Here is a 22,425-nt window from a genome sequence, read left to right on the forward strand (position 1 = left end):
CTCAAGGACATGTGGGGGGGGTGAGAATAGCAGCAGTGTTGCAGGGTTGGGGGCCTCTCATGCCCTAGGGCAAAGCTGTCACCACCAGGGAATACAAGAGGGCCCTGCTCCTGGGAAACATGCTGGAGCACTCCTGTGCCTTTAGCTGCTGCTGTCCCAGCCACATACTGACTAGGCAATGAATTTAGCAGAAGTGCAGTGGTTCTTTTTTCACAACCATCTAAGGTTTGGACTTAGCTTAGCAGACAAAACTTCTACAATTAAATAGAAATTGCTGTAGGACACCTAGAAAAATCAAGAAAGATTCTTTATTTGGTGCTAGATACAAGCATTAAATGAAATACTATAGGCCAACAAACTCATTAAAAGGCAAGGCATAGGCTTTAATTAAGACATTGAAATCTTTTGAAGGTCTCAACAGCTAAAGCTCCACATCCAGTAAATCACAGGATATGGGTACCCAGTATTATTTCATATAAAACTCCAAGCCATCTTGCTTTGGTGAAGTAAGAGTTTTACACTAAAAGCATCCACAATTTAACCTATTTATCACTTGCTATTTAGGTAAGCTATAATGCTAAAGCTTAAATTCTACTCTAGGGCTGTTATTGGCATGATGTTTATTTTTAGAAATAAAAAACCCTCAGAGGAGAAATAGTAAACAATATAGCTTGCACTGGTGAGAGCTATTGCTTCCAACAGTATTTCCCTCAGGAATTGCCATTTTAGAAAGTTTCCTTTTAAAGTGTCAATGAGATATGCAGCATAAAAGGTTGCAATACTATAAAACATGCACATTAACCTGGTTAATGTGTATACAGTAAGAATATACATTAAAAAAATGGTAAAAACATGTCAAAACTCATTATAATGACATTATTCTTTCCTTGCAGGTAGGAAAGGGACAGCTTAAGACAGTTGGTTACAGAAGGAATAAAACTGTGCTTACTGCTTCCTAACCACAGACACTTGACCAAAATGATCATAGGAACTGAGTATACAAAAGAGGCCATACACAAAAGGAAAAGGACAGGAAGTAGTATAAGAAAATCCCTGCCAAACCCCTAAAATTTCTATTTAAAAGCAACAGAATTAAGTAACAGTCAACTGCTCCTTTTAACTGCTACTGTAATAATGGAAAGAAATTTTGATTGACAGCCTGTGCCCCCTCAACCCTTGTAACAGTGACAGGAGAGAGACCTCTAGCTGTACTTGTGCTATGTCACAGCTGGCAAGTGCTCAGCTTCCACTTGCATTAGTAGACCACACTCTGATCATGGTTCTTGGGGGGGCAGGGAACAGACTCCCCAAAATCTCATCCTTTCACAGAACTGGCTTGGGGTTTCAGAATCAATGCCCTCCCTCCCCCCAACTCTGGCACAAACACATCTCAGTTGAATAATACACCATTTGGACTGGTAGAAGACAACTACATCCAACATCTACTTCAGAGGACTTGCTTTTGGTAATTACTTCCAGTTCTGAGTAGTGAAAGCCCAAATAAGTTGAGTAAGGATTAAGACAGGTAAGTTTCTTTGGAGTTCTTTGATGTTCTTGTAAATGCACAGTTAAGCAGCTGCAAAAATACTTTACAGTCTTATCAGGAAGAGCATACTCCTTGGGAATAATTGTTATCAGTTATCTAATAAATCCAATCTGAAATATAACAAGATAGATAGCAGATATAACAAAGTCTTTGGACCCAACAGGTTTTTTAAAACTAAACCTAGGCTTTTCAAGTACAAAGTAAACTTAATTACTTTTAATTCAGAGATGACCTAAGGTATATAATTTTCAGATAAGCATCCATTTGAACCAAAATGTCAGGACTAAGGGAATAGTTTTAAACAAACATAATTCTAATTCCATGAAAAATGGTGTACCTCTGTGCAGCATTCTTGCTTTGCTCTTGTGCTTTAACTGCCCTCTAAATTATCAGTTTTCTGTTAAACATGCATTTGACAAGTGACCCTTAAATAGAAAAGATTAGTATCTACAAAATAATAAAGCATGTTTGACCTTCTGAGCATGTTTGACCTACTGAGTTCTGATCGAATTAATTATTTTGTGTTAATTTGCACTTCCAAGGAGACACTCCATTCCTAGTTATACAAGTAACTAGGTAAAAATGTCCCTAGTGATTTCCATCAGTGCAAGTGAAGTTGCCCCCCGCCCCAGTCAGTTGAATCCAGCTGCCTCCAGAAACACCAGCTTAGTTCTGCAGCTCCTTATCTGGCAAAACAAAAGCCACAGGTCTCTTACCTGATCAGTTGTCATGGCACTGTAAAAATGATATGCAATACTTGTGGTTCAGTCCTCCCTCTTTGGACCTTCTGCAAGTCTCTTCCTCTTCTGTCTCCAGTTGAGGAATGGGGACAGGATTCATAATCTCTTGCCCCATGCCTCTTCCCCACAATAAAAAGAGGGCAGGAAAGAAAGTCTGAGTGTGTCTTTTAACATAGGAGGGAAGAGAAAAAAAATCAGTACCAATGCTGAAATTCCCCTTGATGAGTTTCACAGGAGGAAAGAACTACATAAGTAGTACACTTGGTTTTTTCCTTCCATCACATGAGTCTCCTGGGGGCAATGTGAACAGCATTACATACAGCACACTCACATGAAGTTCAAAGGTAGAGCTTCAGCAAGACAGACTGTAAATCCCTAACCCTAAAGTCTAATTTTAAAATTCAAGTTCTTAATTGTACTTTATGAATGTATAAGAAAAATACATTAGTATTTTAAATTTCATATATTCAGGTTACTTTAGAACCACCCATTTGGGTTCAGTTTGTACCTCACCAGGTATGCTTCAACAGAGATCGTATTTCCATAGCTAACTGCTCTGTGATAGGAGAACTCCTCCTGTGATAATTCTTTATAAGTTCCTGCCCTAGAATTACAACGCATATAGAAGATGCATAGTTCTGTTCATGTATACATCCCACCTTGGTGATGCCAGTGCTATACAAAACATCAGGACCCAGAAAAAAAAAATCCAAGTCAGTCAACAACCATTTGAGAGACTTGAAAGTATTTTTTCTAAACTTTTGAAGTTTGAGAAAAGAGCTTCAGAATTTAGTTAAGAACTGTGATAAAACAGGATAGTGAACATCCATAAAAATTACTTTTCCAACTTGACATATTAGTAAACGTCAGTATGGGACCTAACCATGTGCTGAGAATCAGTCATGTCAACAGCTTGTTAGAAGGTGGCAAACTAAGGAAAAAATAAAAGCAACACCCCTCACTGACAGTGCCAGTGGTTTTATAATTCAGGTTGTAAATATAAACTATTGTGCAACAAACAAACATGACAAAGCCTACCTCAGTTAAATTTGTTTATATGATAAAAAAAATAAAATATTAAACTGCTTGTAGTGCAAAGTTCTATCAGCATACATAAGTATAACATGCTTTGTAAATTTACTGTTACATTATTTACAGTATATAGCAATGATTTAAACTAGAGGTGAAAGAACAAAAATAGGTAATGGAAAATGTTTACATACAGGTACGAGTCTTAATATTGTCCACCGAATTATGAAGTTGCTTTGCAGACACTTGTGTCATGTGAACATTCTTGCCCCACACCACGCAGCATGCCTTTCTGTCAGCAGTGGTCTGCTCTGTCTGTAGATAGTGGAAAGATGTTTCTAGAAACTGTATAGCCTTCAAGCTTTCCTGTTTCTTCAAACACCATTTGCAAGGACAGCTGTAAAATACACAAGAATTCCATCAATTATTTACATCTGATCAATCTGAAAACTCAACTCCTGAAATAAGATCAATAAACATTCACTCCTGTAGAGTCATACCAAAGCTGGACTAAATTAATGCCCTTTTCTTCCAGCAGTCTCAGTTGAAGAATGATATTTTATAGGAGGACAATAAGGGAGGAAAGCAGTTCAAAGATTCCTATCCATTATTTAAAATTCTGAACTTTAATGGGGAGCTAAGCTCCCAGAATACAGAACAAAATACAAGAATGTAGAATTGTATGCTGCCTTATTTAATGTTCTGTAAAGCTTCTGCTGCTGTGCACTGCTCAAACTGATAAAAAATGAATACAGTAAAGATAATGCAGTAACCATGCCTGCAGTACTTGTTTAATTTGATATCGCTGTCCTTGTATTAGAGAAATAAGGATTAATTATATCAGAATAATTAACTACACAGGGAGAAAGGACTGTCCTAACAGGCACTTACATGCTGCAAGGAGTTAAGTAAAATCCATGAATATTGAGAGTTGTCTTAAGGACAACTGTTGCTAAGAAAGACTAACCACTAAGCTGTTCTTAGGAGTAGGTTACATGATTTTTATGTCTCTCTCCTACCGCTGCTGAAGGGAAAAAATTTGTTCCTCACTTCCTCTGAAGAATGTCTTATGAAGACTTTTAGAAGACTGCACACCCGTTCCATAGGCTGCAACAGCCCTAGAAGAGCTACTTTAGATGACAACACTCTGATGACAATAGTAGCAAATAGTACTATTCTCTTGTTTACACTTCTGCTCATAGCAGACAGGAATCAGAACGACTTCAGGCTGGTTTTAGGTAAGGGAAAAAAAAAGTCAGTGGAAGTTTGAAATCCAGTGTTATCTTTAATGTTCAAGTCTCAGTCTTTAAACTTTGTATTTTCAGAAAAGACTATATAATAGCTTTGGGTGAGATAATGCACCATACATTTTGTGAGTTCTCATTTCTAGTAATATTTGTTCACGATACAACAGAAGTGATTCACCTTCTCTACAGTGCATTAGGGAACTTTTAGGGCTATAAGGCATTTTAAAATGTTTTCTACAGCATTACTCAGAGTAAGAAAGATCTAGAAATACTTCAGTAAGAGCACTAGTCTTGCTTTAGTGGGCAGATGGTAGAAGAAAAATCGAAGTATAAAAAAATTAACCATTCCACTGTGCATTATTTCACTAGATTCTATATTACTTTATAGGCTAACTGTGAAAAAGCCAAGCACTTGATACCATATTTCATAAGTGTGCTGTAATTTATCCAACACCCTGAGATATTTGTAACCTTACCTTCTGTATCTAAAGTAAGTATTTGGGATTTTGTGTTTTGTTTCTTTAACACCCACATTCCTGAGCACTTTGTGCTTGTGCTCTACGTGGTGATCTCAGCTGTCTCAAGGCAGCGTCTCCATACTGAATACCTGAGCCCATTCTTTCTGGATCCAGTTCTCCTGATGAGAAACAAAATGGTCACAAGAAGATGGATCACTTGCAAATAATACATTCCAATTTAACTGAAATTAGATAAAAAATCCATAATGATATTCTGCTCTAGTTATGGAGAGCGCTATTGTAATTTTGTTTACTTTTAGGCAATTCCAAACCTGTATTATTTTCTCCTGTCATTTCAACCACATGCTCTTAATCAGAATGACAAAGCGGTTTGTCTCCAAGTGAAGCTGCAACAAGAAATGTATTTCCACTAACTACGTCTAACAAAGGAGATATCCAAAATGTTTTCTGCTAACACTGTTAAAAACCACCTGCTTTTGGAGACTAATCTGCAAAGAAAGTAGTACCATACTCTCAATCTAAAAATTTGTTTGGCATTCAAAATGGTGTAATTAGAACCTGAGACAGACTTTTCAATATGGCCAATACCTAAAACTTTGAAGATATTGAACAACTAGAAGATAAGAGAGGAAAAACTGGAATATAAATTAGCTGTAATGACACCTAACACTTAGGAGCCTGTCTCAGATAGAAACCTGCCCACTTGCGCTGAGAAGCTTCTGGTATATTTCTAGGTCTACAAAGTAAAAATGGTTTTAACCAAGAGGCAGAAAGGTCGCTTCATAGAAATACAGTTGCTAGGAAACATCCCTGAAATTTTCTGTATTACTGTTCAAATTCTCTTGCCTATATTTCCTGCTACATATGAGAAGCAGAATTAAAAGTTATGTCTGCCCTGATACTGGGTTTTTATTCTGCATTGCTAAAAACATCCAATGTCAGGCTTGATGTGTCTAGGGATATAGCAACCCACAGAACACACAGCCTACGCTCAAAGCTGACTATTAAGATAAATGCTGTGCAAAACCATCCACAATTCACAGCACCACCCCTTTTAGATATACAGATCTGACTTGGATGTCCGTTCCTATTAAAGCATATGGGAAGCAACTATAACCGCATGGATTACTTTACCACAATGGCATTTTGGTTCATTGTGTTAATTCTAATAAAGAACTTTGAATGGCAATATTTCCATGTGTGCTTTTAGTTTTCAGGGAAAAAAAACCAACCTAAACATTAAAAGAATATAAAACTCAATTTACCTGATTCAATTTTATTGAGTATTTTTCTTGCACACTGTACAAAGGCCTCTTCAACATTCTCCCCTGTTAGTGCACTTGTTTCCAAGAACATCAGCTCTGCATTGGACACCAGAAAAACAAACTCAAAACTAGTCTGGAATGTCTGATATAGTAATTCAAAGCATGAAAGCTAGAAACAATAATAATTTTCTTAAACTTAAGGAAAACTATCATCAAATAGTATGGTCCAGAAAAATAAGGTTTTGACAGCAAAACTACTAAACCCACAAAAAACTTGCTCTGAAATTTATATATTAACCTAGAAAGTTGGAATCCAAAGATGATAACCTGGGCTGTGCATGCAAAATAGCGCATGAAACCGAAGAACTTCATAAATTTTCCCAGTAATAGAAAGTTATATGCAAAAGGACAGACAGCAGCCACAGTTGGTAAAAAAGACTATTTATAATTGATGTATACAAGCAAAACTAGATTTTACTGATGGCAGGACTGCAGCACAGAAGCTCAGACTGAGACTGGCTTTAGCTGCCACAGAAACGTGTCCTCAAGGACTGGAAATTCTGAATACTACAGACCAGCTAATAGTCCTCTGGATCCACGCCACGCACTGAACTCATTCTCCCATGAGTAAAATGCATTGCTTCCAACTGCAGCACACCCCATCCAACCTTTGCTATCATCTACAGAATCCGTAAGATGCTGAAAACTAGGAAATTGTGCTCTTCATTTGCTCCTCAGCCCTTCGGAGGCAAGGTAATACCTGAAGTTGTATTACAGTCCTTAGGGAATATATCTCCATGTCGAAGGTACTCTTTAAGTAGCATTTGCGGCTAGAAGAATCACTGGTAATGAGACTTAAAAAGTACATGTAGTTCTCACTGCAGGCACTGTCCTCCCTCTGTGCCTCATGTACTGACAGAACTCTTTTTTCTCTAGATGCTTGACAAGGTACAGTGGGCAAAGTACTCCCTAACTGCACAAAAAAATAATTATTTTAAGTATTAAGCATGTTTGAATGCCACATGAAGATTTTGTACTACTTACCATTTTCTTGTGCAAACCGGGATGCTTCTAAAAAAGTAACTTCACGATCTGCGTCAAGATCCTTTTTGTTTCCACACAGTATTATCACAATATTTTGACTTGCTAACATTCTTGCATCCGTCAACCAATTAGTAAGCGCATTGTAGGTTTCCCGGCTATGTAGAAAATGACATCCTTTATTAGAATACACTCATTTCTAGTAAACAGATCACTGAACTAAAACTCAGAAGGCAAATCTATATTTGTGGCAAACCACAAATTGCTGTGAGTCAGGTAAGTCACCTACACATTTCAATATGCCAGCTATGAACTGGGAAGAGTATCAAGTTCCTTCATGAAACTATTTAAAAGCTTGAAGTTTTTCAAAAGCAAAATTAAATCAACCACAATATATAAATAAATATACACAATTATAAAATACCCTGTTAATGTGAAAAGCTAAAATTTTAAGCACTAATCTACTTTCAGCCTTTTGCACATAAAATTTTGGGATAACAGAATGAGTTATTGTTTAACATGGAATTCAACTGATACTGAAGTGTTTCAGGTGGGATTGTAAGACTTTACTCCACTTGTGGAGAATTGCGTGCCTGAACTTTCACATGTGTGTCAAGACCAATAATGTCACAGGCAGTTACCCTGCACACACCATTAGTCATCATCGTAGTGGTGCTCAGAGATAAAGCCTTCAAGCAGTAAGACTGACAGATGAGTCCAACCGACCTTAAGCACAAAACACAGATTTCAAAGACTGCTCAGAGGAGAAGAGTCTGCTTGCAGGACAAAAAGCAGCAGAACTTGCAAATCGTCATTAACGAACACAAAACTTATCTGACAAGTATCAGTCAATGGTGGCCAGGAAAAAATGTGGAAATGTGTAATGGTAAGGTACTCTATTGGCTGCCTATAATATTAAAATATTAAAAGATGCAGAGATGAACAGAATTTTGTGCTACAGTTAAGGAATGTGTAGGTAGAGCTAGCTTCTCCAGAGAATGACCTGTTATACCAGCATACTAATAAGCAGTTTCCACAAACAGGGGTGTACCATCTTTTATCAAAGTAGCTAATGTCTGCTCTTAATTTCTGTTGCAACGCTTCCTGAGCCAGTGGCATGTAGTCCACCATGATTAGAATAGCTACCAGTGGGCCCATGTATTTGTCTAACCCTTTGAGACATTTATGACATTGACGATATCTCATGTAAGCAAGTTTCAAAACTTAAATATGCCCTAAAACATAAGTACTTTTAATATTTATGTTCTTTTCTTCCTGCCCATTCTCTGTTAGACAATTAGGTACTTGGGGGAATCCTTATGCATTAATTGTATCTGGTAGTCTATAAGTAAAAGAGTTGCTAGCTTTCTTACCTGGTTATATCATAGACAAGCAAAGCACCCGCAGCTCCTCTATAGTAACTCCTTGTTACAGACCTGGCATAGAATTACAGATATACATTTCTGTAACATCTTCATTGTTTCAAATCTGGGTTAATATAGTGCAATCTATATTATGAAACAGAATTCTCATTTACATATTTAAAATAAAATGTGGGTTTTAGACAACATTATCAGCTGTGCAGCAGCAGACTATTTACTACTAGACTTTTGATGAAACACTTTCACTAAATATAGCTGTACAGGGATTCTCAAAGTACATCATGACCTGTGTGCTGCTGAAGCTAAATGCATCATCATACTACATGGCCTGATACAGAACTAGGAGCTGATGGCGGTACCTGTGGCATGAAAACAGCATAATTAACTTATGTTTGAACTCTCAACAGCGAGGAGAGAATGAGCAAAGTAGCTGTAATTGAACAATTTGAGACTTCTTAAGTTGAAGAGAAGGAGGCAAGGAAAGCAAAGCAAAGCATCCTTCAAAAGGCAGAGGAAGAAGAAAAAAACCTGCTAAGTACACAGAGGTCTAGTCAGCCTTAAAAAGAAAAGAATTAGATTATAAAAAGCAACAGAAAAAAGGGACCTGCAAGTCTGTGAACACTATGAACTTGAAAGAGCAGAATTTGCCCAAGGCTCTGAAAGTACTGAGCCTCCAAGCTCCTCACAATCCCGGGATATCTGGCCAACACACTGAAGAGATCTCAGTAACGGAGACTACATAGCACTGCGCAGCTTTACCCAGTCGTGGATGAATCCAAAGAACTTGTCTAATAGAAGACATTTACCTGGATTGCTGCCCATTACTCAGAATTCTACCACCACTCTCACCTTTGTTAACCCCTGCCCCTCCGCCAAATGAAAGAAACCTCCCACGCACATCCCACTCCCCAAAAATATGAAAACACTGATGTTCTATTTGATGGTGAATTTACTCAGGAATACACTAGATCCTTACTGAGTTTGATCTATGCCTCAGATGTATGACACAGTTAAAATACAGCATTAAAAGCGTACATTGGTGGTTCTAAGCTAACAAATACATTGCTTTTTCTTTAACAAACTTAAGAGATCTCAGTCCTTCTAGAAGTGTATTTAGCCAAGTGAACTTGACAACTGATATTTTTTTCCCTATAACAAAATAATATTATACTGTGAAATTGTTCTCATGCAGATTTTGAACAGCTTACAACTTCCAACCAATGTCTTCCAAACACACAGTGAAGTACACACAGTTAGTTAAACTATTCTGAGTTTGGCTGGTGAACAAACTTTTAGCAATATATTCTACTTATACAGCTTAACTATCACAAAAAATACCCAAAGAAAGGGCAGAACCTCAGATCCTGCAAGGCAGATCAATGGAGCTATGTCCCTATGTCCAAGTTGGAAGATCTGGCCTAGATGCTATGAAAGCAAACAATTTCACTGGCCAAGAAACTATGCCTACTTATAAGCATGAATAAACAACACCCAACACCCACACAGCAACAATTTAATAACAAACACTTAATAAAATGATTGAAAAGGGTACCTGAATCTCTCTTGTCCTGCTGTGTCCCATATCTGCAATTTTACGTATTTACCACCAACATTTATGATCTTTGAACCAAATTCCACTCCTATAGTATGATTTGAGTCATCTTTGACTATAAAAAAAAAAAAGAAATAAACCCAGACATTTGGAGAATATTTATAGTGAATCATTAGTTTTGACATAATCCAGTGTAGGTATAATCAAAACTCCTCAGTGTTCAAATTACAAACCACTCTCTGAACCATCAAATTCAGTGCCACTCGTAAATCTACTGACACCATGCAGAAAGAAACATTCTTACAACTTTTAAATAGCTTATTAAATTCAAAATTACTACTAGAAAGGCTTGCCTTAATCAAATAATTCCCAGTTCACACCAATAAATGGCAAGATAACTTTTGCACACTTTTTTTTTTTCCACCTGTGTTTTCTAATACTTAGATGCAATTTACAATTAAAATTCATGGAAAAGCAGAACACAGACAGTCTTGCCCATGAATAAGCAAGAGCTGCTGCTTCTTTAAAGCACAAAGTTGAGATACTTGCTCTATATACACTGTTGATATCACAGATTCTCAGCAATATACAACTGCCCTGACTAGAGGCAAGGTCACAGTTCAAGTTCAATCATAAAATCATGCTATGTTCCTCAGTGATCACACAGTATTATCCTAGAGCTATTCCTCAAGAGATAACATGAATTACTATCCAGTTGAGAAAGACAGCAGTCACCTTAGATTTACGAAGGCTTCTAAATGCGTATTATTTTTGTTTAATCATGATGCTAAATGCAGTACCCAACATCTATTCATCTCTAAATAATTTTTACAATGGAGTCTACCAGTATTTATCATAGAACATGGTCCTTAAAGAACACAGAGTGTCTATTTATCTAGAAAGAGACTAAATGTTGGGAGATTTGAGTTCTGTCCGACAGGCTTTCCAAATCTACTCAAGTAATTCAACTTTTCTTTCATCTGCTCAGTATTTTTTCTAAAAGATCCAATTCTTTACTATAATATAATATAACTAGGGAAGCTTACAGCTGCAAGATATAATTCTTACAAAAATTAAGCCTGCACTTTCATCAACATTCCGTTATATTTGAGAGTAATACAGAATACTGCTCAGGCTTTTGATTAGAAACAAACAGTGAGCAATGAAGATTCACAGCATGGTTCTGAACATAATTCTCAGTCAAAATGCTCATCTATACAAAAAAGAGAATTACAGGAACTTACATACAAAGAATAGATACTCATGTAGGCAGAGCCTTCATCTGTTGTACAAAGCAATGGAGAAGTCTTACTGTGCTCACATATACTTACATTTCTTTTCAATAAATTGGTGTAGTAAACAGGATTTCCCAGTTCCAGCATTTCCTATGACCAAGAACTTAAACAGGAAATCTGAAGATTGAAAGACCAAAAAAAAAATTGTTAAATTTTAGTACGCACTCACATTTTTGTCACAAGACCAAGTACACAAGCCAGCTATTCTCTAGTAACTGTCATTTCAAAGAGATGGGAATAGATGACAAAATTAGCAAAATAACAATAAATCTGAAGAGTAACCCAGCATATACAATAGTGGTGTTACAAAGTAAGAACTACAAATCCTATTTGTTTATGGAGATACAAGAATGACAAGAAAAGATGAATATGGCTGAATTTGAATTCAGTTGAAATAGGCTGAATTACATGTAAATGGGTGGCTTGTATTCCAGCAACCTGTTTTAAAGGTACGTAAGCTATTAGCTATAATCAGTACAAATATATCCTATATAATGATGTCATTTCTTAAAGTCTATGGGTTTGTACTTTTTAAAATGTTTGGTGTTTTTAGTCACATTAGTTAGAACTTCTCTATATTAACTGCTTAATACTTATACTTCATTTTAATACTTGTAAACCTGGAACAACTACAATATTTTTCTACAAAACTTACAAACTAGTACTAATTTTTATTCTGGGATGCCTGCTTCCACATTTCCTCCACATGGTAAATTAAGATACAGGTACTTCTGGCACTTTATCTGTTTATGAGGCATTTACATCAGTGTTCATCAGTCATACATGTATTCAAGATTTATGGTCCATTTGTATTGTTTTAACAGTTACATATAACGCTTTAGTACTACCTCCCCAGGTCTGCTTTCAGTTTGGCTAAAGACTGAAGAAAGGTTCCTTGTCTTACCACTCTCAAACATATAAACTGATAAACTGCGATTAGAAAGTTTACAATTGCTTCCCCTACTATATAGCTATCAAGGCGACTTTTACAGTTCATGCAAGATTCACCATTTTTCTACCACCAGCAGCTTTTTTTACAGTCTTCTTTACAACTTTACAACACAGTTTCTCTTATAAACATAGCATGTCTCCAGGAGACACCAGGGAAGCGTGCAATGAAAAGGATTAAGTTTGCGCTATCAACAAAAATAAAAACATTATTTCATTAACAGTGTTCAGAGCTGTCAAATGGGTTACACAGATATTGGCCCAGGGGATGGCAGAACAAAAAAAAAAAAAAATTAGACTATGCTAAGTAAGTCAAAGCACTGATACATACTCTATCAGTACCTCATTTTGAGTCTTTAGTGTTACAAATTTAATTTAACATGCACACAAATCTACATGCTCATTCCATTTCATGCAAGAATTGTTATTTGTTATGTTACATCACAAGCACCCTATAGCAATGGTAAAAGCAACAAGCAAGTTTCTCATATGGTAAGAAAATTCACACTGTTGAAAAGTCAATAGTAAAACAGAGGGCTGAGAGTCCTGGGAATGTCCACTGTCCTTTGCCTCCACCTGTCTTCCAAATCTTATTCATATTTAAAAGGAGGTAGTGTTTTACCAGGATTTTTGCTTTATGCATTTTATCTTTGCATGATTTTTCTTGTTTTAAATGTTGTAACAGTCTTGGTATAAATCCTGTGTTCTACCCTTCTCAGAATGGGATTGCTGTTTCTTGCTCACAAATATGACCATTTACACACTCAAGACATTCTGTTCCAAACTCCTCTCATTCTTCACGCCCCCACCCAGCTGCTCATGCTTTCTGGATGAAAAAAATAGTTACAAAAAGGATTTTGCTTCAGGTTGTGAAAATTTTGCATTATCTCCTGTAAAGAAGGGCCCTTCATGTCTTCTCAACTGCAAAACACGCTGAAGCTGAATGCTTCATAGTATCAAATCTTCACTGTTAGTATGAAATGTAGATATCATAAATAGCCCCAAAATGTTAGGTTAACAAAAAAATTCAGCTCTGAAAGCAAGCCATGTTTCACTCTTCATGGGCCAAATATCACTAGTTAGCTGCCTTGTGTTCCTTTCTGTATATTTAACCTACTGTGGGTGTGTGTAATCTCACTGTTTTTACCACTTTCAGAATTCCTCAAATGAAAATAGTCTGTTTCTGGTCTTCACAATTTTTTCAAAAAGAATTCTGAAATCCAGTTAAAACTGGTTCTCCTATGTATCTGGTGAATGCTATTTGTCAGATCTTCTTGTTAAAAACTACAAAATTCAAGTCTACCTCCCTTTTTTCCTTGGAAGGCTCATATTATTGACAGTAGTATAACAGCTACTGTCAAACTAAACCAGGAAAAGAAGAAAACCAAAATTATTCCTACATTAATTTGTTCTGCGATTGTAAGTACTGGTTGTTAAATGTGGTTCACAAAGCCATACTTGTGCAACCCACAAAACCATGCTGAACAGCAAATTTAACATACTGCTCAATTCTGTACAGACAGGCTGTAGGCCAGTGAGAAATTGAAACAACTGTCAGGGACTGATCTGGAATAGCTTCACAACAGCAGTGTATTTTTAAGTTGAGGTGCTTTATATTTTACTCTGAAAGCAACTGCGATATTTGGGGATTTTATATTCATGTCTTTAACTTGATAACATATTCTAGCAGCACTTTATAACAGACTCCCAATCCCTATCAAGATTCTATTGTGCCAGACAACTTTAAAAGGGAATCTTTCCTACAAATATATCACTCAGATGCCGATTCAACGCCTGCTTACTTAGACAGAAAATGTATTTCCCTTTGGCAAAATAGCAAACAGGTTTTCTAAGGTGAAACTTGAAACTGCAGTTACAATTCACTTGTTTACAGAATGAAATAAGAGAAATGTATTTTATTCTACTATAGAATAGAAATAATAAAAAAAATCAAAACCTTTCTGCACCAAAGGTGGCAGCAATGTTTCCAAACACATGTAGACTCACCAAATAAATGACACCTTGAAGTTACATTCACAAATGTAACTATGCTTCTACCAGTTTAAACTCCAATTTTATGCAAATTGTTCAAAATAGCAAAAGGCTTTTAGACTTATGTTAACAGTTTATCCACAAGTGCTGGATAACATATTTCAGGAAATGCAGAATACTTTGCACATTTAATCAACTGCAAGGAAGGACAAGAAAAGGGATTTGCCAATACCAAAAGTCACAAATATCTGTTTTTAATGAATTTTTAAGTTCATAGCCTAGCATATTAATGAGTAAGGTAATACCAGGTAAGAACAGGGAGAATATTTTCAATTTTGTTATTCTGGAACTTTTTTCTTAGAATGTCATTCTGTATGATAACAGGAACCACATCAATTACATTTTTATAACTTTTTTACTGCTTGCTTTAGAACATGAAATATCTTCTCTTTGAACAGTACAGCCATATCTAAAACTTTAGCACAGTTCAGAAACACAGAAACTGAAAGAGATTGGACAGATAGTTTATTTTAGCCCAACTGTAGCATAACTGTGTACTCACACCTGGGAAAAACTTTTATGTATTCATTCTTTCCAATTTCACCAAATGCAACTCATATTCTAGTGTTTGTACTACTGCTTAATTGCTCTGTTTTTTCTTTTTGGTATCCTCTTCCCAGACGAGTTAAGTCACTTCATTTCCTAGCTCTTTCTTTTTTTTTGTTGGGTTTTTGTTGTTTGTTTGTTTCTGTGATTGACAAAGCAGCTCTGAGCTCGAACATTCCAGTTAGCTGCCAAGGCTGTCACCCTAGAGAAGTTTTTCTTTTGAATTCTCTTGTTCCTTCATGAAAAAACTAAAAAGCAACATCATTCAGATGTTACAAATGCTTGCTATCATGCTGGCTACTGAAAAGGTCTAGAAAAGTTAAAGCACTTTGCCTGTAAATAAGATTACCATTATACAGAAAGGATTTAGGAAGAAAACTGAGCTCTGTGCCAAAAGAAAAAAGGGTTACAAGAGAAAGCATAAAGAAGTGAAAGATGGCATAGCACGGCTGTTTAAGGAAATAAGGCAATATAAAGAATCAACTTACTCCCCTCTGTAAGCTACATGCATCACCTCATCCCAAACTGGGTAGGGGGTACAGAGAACAGAACTTATTTTCTAACACAGGTGAAAAGGAGTAAAACTGTGGCTCCACCCCAAAGATGCACCAGCAACTAAACTGCATGTGTGTGGGAAGCTGAGGGGAAAGGAGAAGGGACACAATTGTGGACTTTGACTCGAGTACCAGCAAACACAGATGGTTGATGTGGAAACCACCCCCAGACATCCAAACTCCTCCTTTGACTGAAGTTTACTCCAGCAGAAGGAATAATTGAACAGCTTCTGAGCTACTGCAGCTTTGTCTTTAAAACGTAATGAGAATTGTTTCTTATATGTTTGCTAATAGAGGAAGGGAAAAAAAAAAAAAAAGACCATTATATCCTCAATCTCAGTTCAGTCTTCTTCCAAGTCCTTAATAAAGAGTAGAACTTATATTCACTAATGGTGACCCACTGGAAATGCTCATTTATGCCATGAAAAAAGTGTCTTTAGTAGTTAGACAACTATTTTGGAGAAGTTTGCATAAGGAGAGCATGCTCTGAAGCATTCTTCCTGGCGTATCCTGCCTCTGAATGAGAGAAGAGAGGAGCTATTCTCCCTGCTTACTCCTTTCTCTAGCAATAAGAGCTAACAAGATAAACAGGTAGAACAGATAAATCTGGCTCTATTCCAATCTGTATAATGAATGCTTGAGAAAGGGAAGATCTTCCTTACAAGGAAAAGAGCTATATCCTCTAAGCCATAAAATCGGATTTGAAACACTCTGAAGGCCAGAAAGATAAAGGCAAAGACCATCAGATAAGTGTGGAGGGGTGATGGGATAGGGAAAAAAGGATGAATCAAATTGTCCAGACCAAAGAGGAATATTTTTAAATGGACAGAAAGACTATACGTTCTCTGACAATGAGACAGACTGATAAACTCATGTGACCAGACTGGGAGTAGTAGATACTGGGGGAGAAAACAAAGGGAAGTAAGGACTGAAGAGATTTGACTGAAATCTTACATATCACATTTACTCAAAGGTAGTACAACCTTTCTACCATTTAAAATCCAAAGGTTGCTTTGCATTTACCTGTTAAGGATAATTTAAAATCCAAAGGTTGCTTTGCATTTACCTGTTAAGGATAATTTAAAATCCAAAGGTTGCTTTGCATTTACCTGTTAAGGATAATTTAAAATCCAAAGGTTGCTTTGCATTTACCTGTTAAGGATAATTTAAAATCCAAAGGTTGCTTTGCATTTACCTGTTAAGGATAAGCTACTTTTACATCAGTCTTTATTTACCATAACACAAAACTGCATACATTTTGCACTGGGAGGCAGGAGAAAGTATGCACTTCTTGTTACACTGTAACCATCTACAGAGAGGCCACTGCATCTCAGAAAACTCAAGTTAACGTAATTTTCCTATGAATAAGAGACTTGTTTCCAATGTTGCAAGATAAACTTTTTAAAGAATGACCCTCTTCTCGCAAAACCAGCACTAAAACGTTCTTTCTAAACTTAGTCTCAAAATTCATGGAGTTTTCTTCTATTCAGGATTGTTTTGTTTTTTGTTTTGGCACTTTGTAAGGGAAATAAATTGATCACATAGGAAAAGGATAAACAGATTAGAAAGCTAAGAACAGAAGATACACAACTGATAAAATAGATCTACAGGAGAGAAAATATGGATTGCGAACAAAGAATTTAGTGCCAAGACTGCAAGAAGCTACAGACCTTGGTTTGGAAAGAGGGAAGACACAAGAATCACAGTAAGGGACAGAAATAGTTAGGAGGACTAGGTGAACAGAAAAGGTTCAAAACAGACAGAATTTGACACAGAGAAGAGAACTCCGGGGGGGGGGTGGGGGGGGGGGGAGGCGGGGGGGTGAACAAACAGGAAGAGGCATGTAAATTAACTGAAGTGGATAATGTAGTATGATAGGCAGAAAGGACAGACCAGAGGAAAAACTCTTTATTTCTCATAGACTGAGAACTGAAAAAATATCCTCCCCCCCTTCAAAAGGAAGAAGTTGAAACCTCACAGCAAAATTAAAGTCGTATAAAAGTCAGACAGCAAAATGACATTTAAAAAAACCCCAAACCACCAAACAAAAAAACCCAACCACTTTCCTGAGCCTGTCTGTATTGGATGAAAAGCTTGAGGTTATGTAATTAGAATGGGTCATTATCCAGGTGATAAGCAGAAAAATCCAATTCGTTAATAAGCCTCTACAAGGACAGTAGCTACAGGGATTCCAGCACGGAGGTGATACAGTGACCACTGATCTCAGTTATGAGGGGGAAACCGCCCTAACACTTCCATCACCCTAGATGATCACTGTAACAGCTGGTCAGAAACAAACCACCATTCGTTAGGACAGCGAGCACATTAAATCCCAGAGAGTTCATCAAGTACAGAAGATCCGAAATTTTATCACATTTTACTGTTTACTTTGAACTGTCAATTGGGCTGCTACATAAGTGGACAGGACACTGCAAAATTACATACTGGTTAGTGTTATGGTCAGAGATAGCATAGCCAATGTTAAATTTTATTTTATGACTTAGTTTTTATTCTTCGATCTACTCTAAACCTTGACATTCTCAAGCATTCTAGCTCAGATTTTTTGTAGCTTGTGTATGAATAGTAAAAACTTTGAAACTCAAGAGAGAAATACACCCAACAAGAATTAAACAAATAAAAGGAACAGACCACAAGAACTGCAAACCTTCAATTTTAAGGGCTCATTTTCCAGGACATCAAAACAATCAGAAAGTATCAACAGCTATGGTGGGCTCACAATTGCTACTTTGCATCACTGGAACAATGCAAAAAATGTTGAAATGTAGTTTAAGATACAATCATCTACTTAGCTTGCTTACTATTACAGCATCAAAAGAGGAGCACTGCCGAAATTCTCTCCATCATCTCTGGTTGTCTACACGCTCATTTGCTAAGAGACCACCAATCCCACTATAAGCACAGCCAAAGTGATCCCAGTTCTTGATCACAAGAGTTCAGAGCATGAAGAATTAGTTCAAACTCCCATTTAAATCAACTTTTCTGATTTCTACATATTAGTTTTATGTGTTTCAAGAAAGTATGGAAAAAATAAGCAGGGGCTCGACATCCTAACATTTGCACTTCAAGGGCTGCCCCACACTCTTGCCTCATTTTGCCCCTTAGTTCTGTGCATTTGCTGTACACCAAAACACTGACCAGTGGGACAAAACATCTTAAGTACCAACGACCAGGGTATTGAAAATAAACTGACTTACACAGCAGAAACAATCAGGTAAGTTAGCCTGCTAGTAAGAACTCCTGGTGGTTGTCACAGTTTGCAGAGTTGTTACATCCAATTTTGCTGTAATTATCCAAATTATTCCTTATTTTCATGAGTCTGCTCTAAAAGCAAGAGGATGCAAGCCGAGCTCTAAAGCCTGAACCGCTGCTGAAGATGTTGCAGTGGATAAAACTAGAAAATAGCAAGGGTTTATATCACAGTATTCAATCCTGATCTTACTCTCCAACAACCTATCATATGGACTTTGAAAACATTTACATGTATGACAGCATTTTTATACTGCAAAATATTACAGATGTTACGGAAAGGGGAGAAAAAGTAAATTGGTTCAAGCCAACAGAATTGTTTCAAGCAAATTATAAGAGAGAAATGAATGCTATTCAGTCACTTCCCATCTCCACCTAGCCTGCAATACTAGCTCTGCTTATCTTTTCCACTCCTCACTTCTCTTGATGCCTCCCAGTAAGGCGCTGACACACCCCGTCAGTGCCAGCGCTCCGACTTACTCCTTCGGATGTTTTTCTACTAGTAGTAGTGAGCCATCTATGCTAATATAGGAACATATGAACACATTCACTGATTTTTTTCCCTCACTCACTCTCACAGCCAGCTCCTTTTGATGTTTACACACCTAAGACGACTTAAATCCTAACTTGACCCTCAAAAGAAGACAATGTCCAACTAAAGAAAGGCACGGCTTCTCCCAGAAGACATGCACTGCAACTTTCCTTCTGAATTCACTTAACCGTAACCAGTAAGTAGCACCTAACGAAGTTCCCTTGCCCAGATTTCACTTAATTTCGAGCCTAAACCTCTACACCACGAAAAACAATTTTGAACACTCATTGCCTTGTCAGCCCGGGCAACAAAAGGAGGGGTAGGGCGCTGCGGTGCCCGCAGCTCACAAAAACAGGCAATAAAACCCCTAAAAGTCAAGCACACCACTCAGGGCGGGGGGGGGGGGGGGGGGGGGGGAGAAACCCGCCCGAGCCCGGAGAGCCGCCACCGCCTGCAACCGCACTCCTCGTCCCGCACCGGCTCAGCCGCCGCCTCCCCCGGCAGCGGCCGCCACCCCGTTCCTCAGGAGGTGACTGCCTGGACCCGCTCCCGGCGGAGGGGAGGAGGAAGAGGAGGGTCGCCTCGCCCCGCCCCCGGCTCCTACCGTAGGTCTCGGACATGGCAGTCTGCGACATTTCGGGAGCGGCGAGCCCCTCCCCCCCTTTCCTCCCCTGCCCGGGGACGGTGCTAACCGGCGGAGGCTCGCGGCCCGGCAGAGCCGAGCGGGCGAGCCGGGAGGGAAGCGGACAGGCCACCGACGCCCCGGCCCCGCTCGGCTCAGCCCCGCCAGCAACGGCCGCAGCTGCGCACGCGCACCCAGGCCGCCTCGCCCTCCGGCGGCGGCGGCGGGCGGGGGGACACAAGCCCCACCTCCCCGCGCAGGCGCGGCAGGCTCGCGGCCGGCGACCCCGCCTCCTCCCAGTGGCCGTCACCAAAACAAGGCGCACGTGCGGGGCTGTAGAGCTGCGGAGCCGTTGGGGAGGGGGCGCGAGCGCGGCCTACGTCACACCCCGCTGCTCCCCGGCCGAGGCCGGGCCGTGCCGCGAAGCGGCGGCGGTCACAGCGGTCGCGTCCTTGTTGACAAGCACTTCCCTCACCCAAACGTACCCCCTTGCCGCTCCGACGTCCGCGCTGGCAGTTGTTGGGTGCTCGCGTGATTCAGAAGTTCCCCGCCGCTCTTCCTGGGGAACGCGGCAGCGGGGGAGGCTGCGGCGGGGAGCGGGGCGCTCCTGTCCCGCCGCCGCCCTCGGGAGGAAGAGCCCCTCAGCTCTGGCACGTCCTGATTGCTGGAGTGCGGGCCGATCGCGGTTGGCTTTTCCTGCTGGCGAGCAGGCAAACGCTTCTTCCCTGGTGCGGAACCGCCCTGCGACAGTGCCGCCAGGAAACTCTCCCGCCGCCCGGCTTTGGTCCTCAAATGTCCTCAAACCCGGATTCCTTGAAATACCACCCGCCCCCCCCCCCCGATTGCCAGCATTTCAGCCACAGGCTGAGCCTTTTGCTGCAAATCTCTTTGAGGGACATGGTGTATATAAGCTAACAGACGGGGACTTGGGGTTTTTTGGTTGGGGTTTTGGGGTTTTTTTTGTGTTGTTTTGGTTTTTTCCAGAGCTCCTGACTTCAGCATTGCTTTTCTTACCTCCAAGATAAACCCCAAGGAAAGTCAAATTGTTGAATAAACTGCCTGAGTGCAATAGCACTTGATTTATATTACTCTTTCTTTGATGTCTTACTGACTTCCCCTGTGGTCCTGGTTAGTCTGGGGCACTAGGAATCCCCCACAACAGCCTGTCCGTCTTTTCCCTCCCCAAACAAAACTTCTGCGCGTCCTCCGCATTCGCCTTTCTGCCAGTCCTTTTAAAAATTCCTCTTTTGTTATTTCTGGCTTTTTAATCTTGTTGCTCACAACTTCCCATTCTTTCCACTTCTCCATCATCTCCCGGGCTGTCGGAAAAACTGCCTCTGCCTGTCCCAGCCACTTCCTTACCCCGTCTATTGCTGGTCAAAGGTCAGCTTTTAAGCTGGTATCTCTAATCAGTGAAACAATATCCATTGAGCCAGCACCAAGAACCCCTCAGAGAATCTGCTGATTATTCTTGATGTCATGGATACATATGGACAAAGAAACCTGCTACAGTTTTCAAAGAACCAACTGCTTAATAAGTTCATGCTATTAATAGTAATTAGAGGTTATATACACAGGTTCCCTAAGTTACCATAGACCTCATGCGCAGAGGATACTGAGGTCTAAAATACCACACATGACCATGTCTCTGGGTATCTGCTCCCCATAACGCTGAAGGAAGCTGGGGGGCCTCCACGTGAGCTGCATCCCAGTATGTCACAGACCAGAACTTTGTGGCTGACAGCTGCCCCCCCAAATATGGTACATTTTGAGGCTGAGGTCAGGCCTTAAAGAAGTTTGGTCTAATGTCACTGAATCTCTCATAGATGTTGGTTATTTTTGTGAAAAGAAAAAAACCCCAACAAACAGCAAACAAAAACCAAACCCCAAAGTTCTAACAAAAAAATCCCCAAAGATTGGTTAACACAGAAGTACACAGATTTTACTAGGTGATGAAAAATATGTCATGTTATGTCAATAAGAGAACATGAAGATTTAGACATCTTGCACTGTATAAACTACTTTAGGCTAAAAGACAAATTAGTCTTTTCAGGTCTTGCTTTTTATTATGTGTATCTTGCAAGATAAGCTTGCCTACGTGGAGGTTATATTTAATAAATATATCATTGTGCTAATGCCACACTCCTCTGCCTCTAACCACTCTCGGTTAGTTTACACACAGATGCCAATAAAATACATCAGAACTGTAAAGCTTTCTATAAAAGCTATTAGTAATACTGAAGAGGAAGATGGAGGTTGGAAGAATGGTTAAGCACAGACAGGAGAACGTGAGAGATTAATAGGATTGGGTGTTTCAGTATATCTGCT

At 39.1% G+C, this 22,425-nt stretch overlaps 1 protein-coding gene across 2 annotated transcripts; it reads right to left on the bottom strand.

Moving 5' to 3' along the window:
• Positions 1–367: 367 nt before the first annotated feature.
• Positions 368–20,314, bottom strand: RAB4A (RAB4A, member RAS oncogene family). 2 transcript variants are annotated; one of them, XR_008576363.1, is made up of 9 exons: positions 20,080–20,314; positions 11,613–11,693; positions 10,282–10,396; positions 8,721–8,783; positions 7,351–7,505; positions 6,307–6,402; positions 5,039–5,199; positions 3,510–3,712; positions 368–2,403 (listed from the first exon to the last, which is right to left on the bottom strand). XR_008576363.1 is itself a non-coding variant. In XM_054820382.1 (8 exons), exons 1-7 carry the CDS (start codon positions 20,108–20,110, stop codon positions 5,084–5,086), a joined length of 657 nt encoding a protein of 218 aa, XP_054676357.1. In that variant the 5' UTR covers positions 20,111–20,314; the 3' UTR covers positions 368–3,712; positions 5,039–5,083. The 2 variants fall into 2 exon arrangements, 1 of the variants encoding a protein (XP_054676357.1); XM_054820382.1 differs by having other exon boundaries at positions 368–3,712.
• Between the last annotated feature and the right edge of the window lie 2,111 nt (positions 20,315–22,425).

Source organism: Grus americana, chromosome 3 (assembly GCF_028858705.1).
Source record: "Grus americana isolate bGruAme1 chromosome 3, bGruAme1.mat, whole genome shotgun sequence".
NCBI lineage: Eukaryota > Metazoa > Chordata > Aves > Gruiformes > Gruidae > Grus > Grus americana.

What these genes read in the sequence shown, in the direction of transcription:
- RAB4A (XM_054820382.1), bottom strand. Translation starts at nt 20,110, where the DNA reads ATGTCGCAGACTGCCATGTCCGAGACCTACG. An exon ending in TGCCATGTCCGAGACCTACG is followed by an intron (nt 11,694 to 20,079) that starts GTAGGAGCCGGG and finishes TTCAATCTTCAG; the next exon opens with ATTTCCTGTTTAAGTTCTTG. An exon ending in ACTCAATAAAATTGAATCAG is followed by an intron (nt 5,200 to 6,306) that starts GTAAATTGAGTT and finishes GTTTCTCATCAG; the next exon opens with GAGAACTGGATCCAGAAAGA.